General features: G+C 33.3%; 1 protein-coding gene across 1 annotated transcript; it reads right to left on the bottom strand.

Moving 5' to 3' along the window:
* Window positions 1–1,041: 1,041 nt before the first annotated feature.
* On the bottom strand, window positions 1,042–8,883 carry LOC140176001 (uncharacterized). The gene is made up of 3 exons (XM_072205842.1): window positions 8,694–8,883; window positions 8,469–8,591; window positions 1,042–1,706 (listed from the first exon to the last, which is right to left on the bottom strand). The coding sequence occupies exons 1-3, from the start codon at window positions 8,881–8,883 to the stop codon at window positions 1,042–1,044; spliced, it is 978 nt and encodes a 325-aa protein (XP_072061943.1).
* Window positions 8,884–9,123: the final 240 nt, after the last annotated feature.

Raw genomic sequence — 9,123 nt, forward strand, 5'->3', positions numbered from 1 at the left:
TCTCCACTCAGGTGTTGCGATGGCTAACATGTCTGAGGCATTTTTCTTTAAATCATCCCTGTTAAAGTTTAGCTCTTCCCTAATAACCCTTTCGGTTAACAAAGAATTATCAACTTCAGTTGCTAAAGGCATTGGAGGATAGTCTTTCAAGGTTTTACCATAGGAATGTAAGATCTTATCTATATCCATTAAGCACAACTGCTTAATCTCATCATCTGACATTGTTAACTCTGCATATTATACGATACTGTAAAAATTCAATCAAACTAAAAATGATCAATAAGGAAGAACTTTTATCATTGTAATTAATAAAAACTCACCCCTATGTTCATCACAGCTCTTTGTCGATACAAAATATCATCTGAGAGTTCATGCCAACATCTATCTCAGACATGTTCTGGTCTTGAGATATTGTTGGATGTTAATAGAATGACAAATAATCTCCTAACATATGATCCTGAGGCCCATGAGCTTGCTTCCTTAATTGCATCAATGAATTCTTTGTCATCTTGCAAGAGTCCAAGGGCGAAGCATGCATCTCTATACATAGCATAAATTGTTCCTCCTACTGTTCTTATATCTCGAAAACTCATATATCCTCTCTGAGTATTCAAGAGAAGTCGTTGGTAATATTCTTCAATATTTGCTGCAAAAAATTTGGTTAAAATCCCACTTTTAAGTTGTTAAATGGATTAAGCTATGCTATTTTAATTATTATGTAGCTACACATCCGCATAAGAATAATTTTCCTAAAAAATATAGAAAAATAAAAAATTGTATAATCTACAGATTATAACTGTTGAAAGTTATTTGAACATTTATTTTCTAGTGTAGATAAATCGAATAAAATGGACGTGGGGTATAGGCTGTTAAGATTTTAAATTTAAATCATTAAATAAGTAAGATCAAAATTGAATATAAACTCGTCATTACCTGTAGGTACATGAGTCTTCCAATTGCGAAGCCTTTCTTTCGAAGAAACCACTTTGAAGAATCATCCTTCCAAACAAACTTGGTTGGAAACTCAGCATAAGTCAGACTTCAAGCATAAGGATATGACATGTTCGCCGCCATCCATCCCAAAAACATGGACTTATGAGATATTGCTCTTTCGACGATATCATTCACATTAGAAGTTTCACCATAAACCACAGGTTGCTCAATCACCAAATGGAATGGAAGTCTAATCACAAATGGTTCTTTCTCTTGGATTTTGTATCCAAATAGACGCCAGACTGCCTCACATGCCGAAATGTACCTACAATCATAGTAATTCCTAATTTCGTCAACAACTTGTGTGGCTTCTGACGGATCACCAGCATTGTATAGAGTAGTTGTTACGCGGTCATTACCCTCGTGTACATACTTAAACAGATACTTAATAGAACTTGTTTGGCATGTGTATTCCACATTTATGTGGCACCCGAACTTGAGCAACAATTCTAGATTATATGAAACAATGAATTTATTGTCTAGTACACATTTCTTTTTCTTCACTGTTCGACCGTTATAAGTACGCCTATATTTGGAAAATCCGACCTCATCAATGAGTGTTCGCTGTCTAAACTCTTTAGGATAGAACTTTGAACATGATCCATTCTTCATGCAAGGTGAATTCTTGTTGTACGGACCACATGGACCATGTACCATGTAATTTTGAATAGCTCCATGTAGATTTGGCCTTTCATTTTCATCAAGAATCTCAACTGTTATAGATTTGGCCTTTCATTTTCACATCAATTTCAGAGAGGAGAGGAGAGAAGTGTGGGAGTGGAAATGGGTTACGGGCTTAAGCCGTTGGGGATTCAGCTTTTTTTTTAAGTCAAAATGGCACCGTTTGGAGGAATTATTAACAAACCGAAAACCTTTTAAAAAAACCAACCAGTTCTAACGGTTCACCGATTAATCACATATACGACCGATTTTGTAATGAATTTTTTTGTTAGACGATTTACTCATAACATCTGTTAAGCCATTTTTAAATTTTATAAAATTATTTATAATAATTACAAAAAGTGCTCATAATAAAAAATTTTAAAATTTTATAAAAATATTTTATTTAAAATTATTAATAAAATCTTAGTTGTACTTTGTTTCAAAATAAATAATTATAATGATATTAGTATTTTATACAACAACCCATATAAAAAAAATTCAAATTTTATACAATATTTTTTCGTTCATTTTTAATAGATCATAAATACAAAAAAAATATTGTACAGAATTTAAATTAATTTTGTATTAATTTTTATATAAAATACCCATAACATTATAATTATTCAGAAGTTGCACATAATTCAAACCTTATGAATTTAATTTACTACGTATTTGTCTAAATCGAATTTATTCAATTCGATTTATATAGAGATGCAAATTCGATTTATTTAATTTAATTTATTTTTGTATGTGGTATGATTTGATTGAAAGAGCAACAATTTATAATTTTATCTAGCATCAATAAATGCAAATTATGATTTGTTTCTTCTGTAATTTTATCTAGCATCAATAAAATTCCACTATCACTGGTTTTAAAAAAATTAAAATCTAAAACGATGTTTAAAAATAAATAAAGAGGATAGATTTAATTCTTCTATAATTGTATGCGTTTTTTTCTCTTGATTTGCGTTTTTATCACAATCCACAAGTTCTATGTTTTATAACTTAACGTTAATTCATATATAGTATATAAATAGATTTAATTAGAATAAATAACAATTTATTTATTTTATTTTAGACTTTATAAATGAAAAGACTAATTCACTAATATAACGAATTATAATTAATGTAATATAATTAATTAAGTAATATAAATTATAATAAATTATATTAATTATATTAATATTTAAATATCTAATCAAATAATTAGTTGATATAATTAAGTCAGTGCAATAAATTGTATTGAATGAGTTAAAACAATTAAATCGGGAAACACTCTCCGAAGCATGCCACGTCAGTTTTATCATTAAATGCAAACATCCGATTTTTATATAATAGAATAGATAAAGTGGATTCAATTAATATGATGCCTGGTATTTTATTGTCTAATTGTTTCAAACTATACATTTTTTAATTCAATTATATTAAAATTATTTTTCTGCCACTAAGTCACTAACTTTTATTTGATAATTTATTTTTCTTTCTATTGCAGGTGTTGACTAATTTGGTGGATTGGATAAAAGATTTTGGGATTACATTGCTTGCTGCTTTTGTAAAATATTTGCATGCCATGTAATCTATTAAATACTTTTTTTTTCACTTTTGTGTGGCTTTTTGGTAGAATTATAATGTTATGTTGGTTTATAATACTCTGTTAACTATATGAGGGGAATCACAAATACTCCTTTAATTAGAAATATTAGAATTAGAAATATGGAATAACTAATTGGATGTGAATGTGGTTTTGTTTTGAGTTAAAAGAACAAATTTATAGCATAAAAGTTACTCAAATCAAATGTATTTAGTTGTTTACTAGAACTTTTATTTTATTTGTGCCAAACAAAATTTTTTTGTCCAAATATATACACCAGTTTTTCTCCTCAAAATTGGACTTTTTAATTTTTTTTTTTAAAAAAAATTTCAAAAAAAAAATTCCAACAAATAAACGGGTCAGCCCATTTAACCCGTTGGGCTGGCTATAAACGGTCCAGGCTATAAAATTTAGGCCCGCGAACAAAGCGGGTTTAAATGGACTAGCCCGTATAACCCGTGGGCTAATTGGTCTGAACTTAAATGGGCTGGGTTGGCCCATTTGACAACCCTAGAAATTGGTGATAATTATTTTTTTGGTGAACTTATGATTATGATGGCTACTTTTTCTGGGATGATACCAGTTTCAGTCGGGGTGAAGAACCAGATCCCATGAAAGATGTACTGTGAGATGATGATGATGTAGAGTCTGCCAAGATAGCTGAGGATAGTGATGATAATTTAGGGAGGAGTATTCTAGTTGGTTAGGGTGTCCCATCGAGTTTTGGAACTTAGCAATATCCGCTGCACTTTTTGACTTTAAATTTGGAGGCCATGTATAAAAATATGATTTTCGGTAAACTAATTTTTCTGGCTATTTTGTAACTTATTCCACAAAATCTTGAACTACGGCCCAAAAACTATTAGTAAGATAGGCCCAATGATAATAAAAAAACAAAAATAAATTAGAAAATAGTAATTAATAGGTCAAATTTGACTTTTATGAGAGTAATTAATTCCTTTAAGTCAAATTTGACTAGTAAAAAGTAAACACTTGCTTGTCATTAGTTTATTTTCCTCACTAGAGACTTTTTGAGCTAAGAATTCATTTTTAGTGACGATTTTGCATGCGCCGAAAAAAGTTAGTAACCGAAAAACTCGAAATAAGTGGTAAAAATCATTTCTACCTTGGTAATTGTGTTCCAAGATTAATATTAGTCATTCATGATTTATCTCTTTAAGAATAAATCTTAGCCATTAATTATTTTACCACACGGTAAAAGTTATCCCGAATCAAATTTCTGAGTAGTCTTCTGCAAACAACTTCTAGAGACCCCGGATTTTTTTACTTGCTATCCAAATAACTCGCTCCCCTCTCAGTCTCTGGGCCGAGAATATCTCAGCACCTCACCCCTCTCTGCTATATTTTTAACTCCGAGTAACTAACTGCAATTAATTGTGGATAAGCTCAACACGCAAGCGCTGACCAAGCTTTCTCGTTTTCAAGCCCCTTCTTCATTAATACCTATCTGTTGACCACAAAAGGTTTCAGCCTTTTACCATCATAAATTCAGCCAAAACTCTGAATTTTTATTTAAAGAAATCCTGCTCACAAATTTTATTACAAACACTTATGCATTTTTACCACCTTTTTTACCAAATTCTTGAGAGAAAAATACTGCACCTTCCCACTACATTTCAGCTTTGATTCCAGCAGCTCTTCTATTATTCTTCACGTGTTCTTCAAGAATCCAAACCATACAAATACAATTCCTTACCATTTTTACCAAAAATTTAGCAAGGTGAGCTCTTGTTCCTTCTCTATTCTTTTCTGTTTTTTCAGCAGTGATCATGATTAAATTCTAACACTTTTTGCGACGCTTTTGGCCAAACGTGTTTCAGCCTTTGTGAGAAAATTTTTTGGTGTTTGAGAGGTCTAGTAATTGAATTAAACAAGAGGTAAAGGTTATGATTAGTTAAAATATGTTTTTGCTTATTTTTGGTGTTCATACGAGCCACTTTGTGGTGAATTTGTGCTTATTTTGCAAATCTAAAAATTCTGTAAGTTATTTCTATTTTGACTTGCTAAATATGTGTAATATGAAATATATTTGCTTGTAAATTTTGTGTGATAACAGCAAAAAATATGAAAGCACTTGAAATTTAAGTTTTAAGCCTTAAAAGTCACTAAAAGGGAAGAAAAAAGATAAAAATTGCACCTCCAAAAATTTCAACCACTAAGAGCACAAAAATAGGATAAAAAAGAGTTAAAAATAAGTTATAAAAATAGTTTTAATCATATGAAACAAGTAGGTAACAATAAAACGGGTGTTATGGTCATTTTTGGATAAAAAGAGGGTTTAAAATGTGATTTAATGAAAAGAACATAAAATTCTAAAATTAGTGTTATCAGAGGTAAAATAATAACTATATAAATTATTTGGATCAAAATCTATTTTTAAAATAAAGTTTTAGGCCTAAATAAAAATTTTAATAAAAGTTAGAAGTAAAATGGTAAAAAAGCGATAATTAGAACAAGTAAATAAATTAATAAAGGGTAAATTAGTATTTTAGATTTCTAGTGGTAAAAATTGATATTTAATAAAAATATTAGGAGTAATTTGGTCATAGAAAACTATTAGGATTAATCCAGTAAAATTTTGACGCTAAACAAGGTTAAAGGTAAAACTAGAGTACTTAGGGGCAAAAATGGAATTTTTAGGCATAAAGCACAAAATTAAAAATGATTAATTAACTTAATGAAGGTTAAAAAGATATGTTAGGACGGATACGAGGGTAAAATGGTAAAGTAATAACATTAGTAGTGAAAGCATCACTAAAAGCCTAAAGAAAATGGTAAAAAGAGAAGTTATGTACAAAAGGGCAAACTTAGAATTATATAAAGACACTAGGGTCAAAATGATAAAATGTGACAAGGTTGAGACATTTTAAGAAAAGAGTTAGACACAAAATTTTATAAAAGAAGTGCAAAGAAGTCCCTTAAAGAAAAAATTTATTTGAAAAGTGTTGCGGAAAAAAAAATTGTAAACCCCAAGATGCTAAGAGATTATCTGGGAAGGAGGAGCATCTGCTCCGACGGAACTAGAACTATCCTAAGAGATTATTTGGGGAGTAGGAGTTTCTGCTCCGACAGAACCAGAACCATGTTAAGACGTGGGGATGGCTACTTTATGTTGAAACATGTTTCTCCAACTGTTAGCATACTATGGCGTCAAGCTCTGTGACAATTGCTAATTACTAGAATGCATGTGGCTTTGTCCACCAGGCACGTATGCAGAACGTACGCAATTAGAAAAATCATATACAGGCTTCGTCCCAGGTAACGTCGGGTTGCAGGTAGTCAACTGACGCGTGAGCTCATGGCCTACATAGGACCAAACATGCATCATACTTAGTTACTGAATTTCTCTGTGATTGTGATTTATTTATGTTTCCTGTATTTTGTGCTTGTTTACTATTTTGCAATATACTTGTACTTGTACTTGTTTGTGTGACTTACCGACACAACTGCGCGAACCCTTAGACTTAGGCTGTGGAACCCCTTAGGTTCTCACCCCCTTACTTTCCCTCATTTCGCAGATGGGAACCAGCGTGATCTTCTTTGAATTTTCCGCATTTGGACAGGTGAGCAGCAATATTACAAATGTGTCTGATGACTCTCTCCTTGCTTCAGCACAATGTTTTCTTAGCTACTAAGATATCCATGAGCAGCAGTAATAGTAGCTATAGTAGTAGTAGTCTTTGCCCTCGCTTTGTGTAGACTTTTAGAGGATTAGGAGCTTTTGTAAAGATCTATATAAATAAGTTAGAACGGGTCCCAGACTAGGGTGGCTTTTGTAAGTCGGGACCTGTTAGTATAAACGATGGAGTCTGTAGATATTTTCATGAATAAGCAACGACATAACTTGGCATGAACTATGATGTACTAAATGAGCTTTCAGGAATATATGTATGATATTACTATGTCTTCTATGCTTCATGTAGATAGTATCTATTTAACTATTACCTACTCTATTATATTTATCTAACACGCATTCTCGACTAGCGCTACAAGCTCATATGTATATTGAATATAAAGTCTAGAGTCTCTAAGGAAGCCGTGAAGTAGCGCCTGGCGGCTAGCATTGGTCAAGACGTGATAGAAGTTGGGTTGTTATACCACGGCACAACAGGATTTTTCAAACGTAGAATCCAAATTTGGAAGCAAAGATACACATGATACATTAACTCCATCTGAGTTCTAAGTTGGTCAACAATTTCGAAGTAAAGAGAAAGTTGTGTTAAATATCAAGACTTATAGTATCCATCATGGGGTTGAGTAAAGAGTGTTGAAGTCAGATTACATCAAGTACCATGGAACATGTAAAATTTTTGAAAAAGGTTACAATTGGTTTATTCGGATCACTCTTCGCCAGCGAAAAGATATTTGGGAGGTTAGAAAATATAATGGTCCTCATACATGTTTGACCATAGAGATTTCTAATGATCACAAAAAGCTTGATTACCATGTCATATGTTCTTTCATCTTTCCTATGGTCAGAGCTGATACGACTGTGTCGATTAAGGTGTTGCAAAATACGATAGAAGCAAGTTATGGTTTCAGATCGAGTTACAGAAAAGTTTGGTTGGCTAAGAAAAAGGTTGTTGCACAGATTTATGGAGATTGAAAAGAATTATACAATGAGTTGCTAATATGGGGTTTAGGTGTGCAGACAACAATGTCGGGTAGTATTGCAGTGTTGAAGACGAGTCTTATGTGAGTTGGAGACCAAGTTGACAAGTTATAAGTTTATTTTCATCGGCTTTTTTCGACATTTCCACCATGCATCGAGGCTTTTAGGCATTGTAAGCCTCTGGTTAGTATTTGATGGAACCCACTTGTACGACAAATATGGGGGTACCTTGATGGTGGCGATTGCACATGATGGGAATTCTAATATCATCCCTATTGCTTTCGCACTTGTTGAGGATGAAACTACAAAGTCATGGTCAGTTTTCCTATCTCACATTTGATAGCATGTCACACCTCAACCAGGTATTCTAGTTATATCAGATAGACACATCGGAATCAAGACTATGTTGGAAGCTCCCACCCCCACCCCCACCTCCTCTGTCACCACCGTCTCCTCTCAATGGATAGCTTCTCCATCGCTATGACCACCATCCTCTCTCTGACCATCTCCACCTCTACCTTTAGCTCGTCTAATACGTCATCTAGGGTGAGCCGCCCCTCCAAGCCAACAATCTCCTCCTCGATTTACCTCCATTCACAATCACTCGATCGCTTGTGTAAATGTCACGTCGTTGTTCTACACGATGCCTGACTGGGACATCAGACACAGGTGCCATAGGAGGTGCTTGTCCTCTACTCCTAGGGGCCTTCTCTGTCGAAATTTCCTTGCATATCTCTTTACAATCTCCTCATATGCATCTGAAGAAAGCTCACCGAATGTCTTTAGAACTACGTGCACTTCAGAGTGAACTACTGAACTTGTCAATGTAGTCCGCAGGAAGTAGCATATCTAGTAGCTCTTCAAACCAAGTCCAGGCAGGTCTGCCGCCCTCAATAAACCTCTCGAAGTCTATTAGGTACCCACGCACATAGTCATCATCGATTGGAAGGCCTAACTGGTACGCCACATCTTGTAATGTAATGGTATACTCCTCGAATGGCATATGAAACGTATGCGTCTCAGGACGTTATCTCTCAACAAAAGCGCTGACTAGTGATTGTTGAGTCTTGTATGATGCCATGATGGTATAATCCAACAGTCTGCAAATATGGTATAATCCGGTCGTCCAGGGGCATATCATACTGCCTCCTCATGTTGCTAATACATCGAATCCACTACATAATGGTAAAAAGATATTTATTAGTAATTCATAACAAACTTGACATAATCAACAAATAACTCG

This window comes from Arachis hypogaea, chromosome 11 (assembly GCF_003086295.3).
Source record: "Arachis hypogaea cultivar Tifrunner chromosome 11, arahy.Tifrunner.gnm2.J5K5, whole genome shotgun sequence".
Lineage (NCBI taxonomy): Eukaryota > Viridiplantae > Streptophyta > Magnoliopsida > Fabales > Fabaceae > Arachis > Arachis hypogaea.

Coding starts and splice junctions, on each gene's coding strand:
- LOC140176001 (XM_072205842.1), bottom strand. CDS start 8,883: ATGCCATTCGAGGAGTATACCATTACATTACAAGATGTGGCGTACCAG. Junction 8,592..8,693: donor GGACTACATTGACAAGTTCA/GTAGTTCACTCT, acceptor AAATTTCGACAG/AGAAGGCCCCTAGGAGTAGA. Junction 1,707..8,468: donor TCGAGTGATTGTGAATGGAG/GTAAATCGAGGA, acceptor AATCTATAACAG/TTGAGATTCTTGATGAAAAT.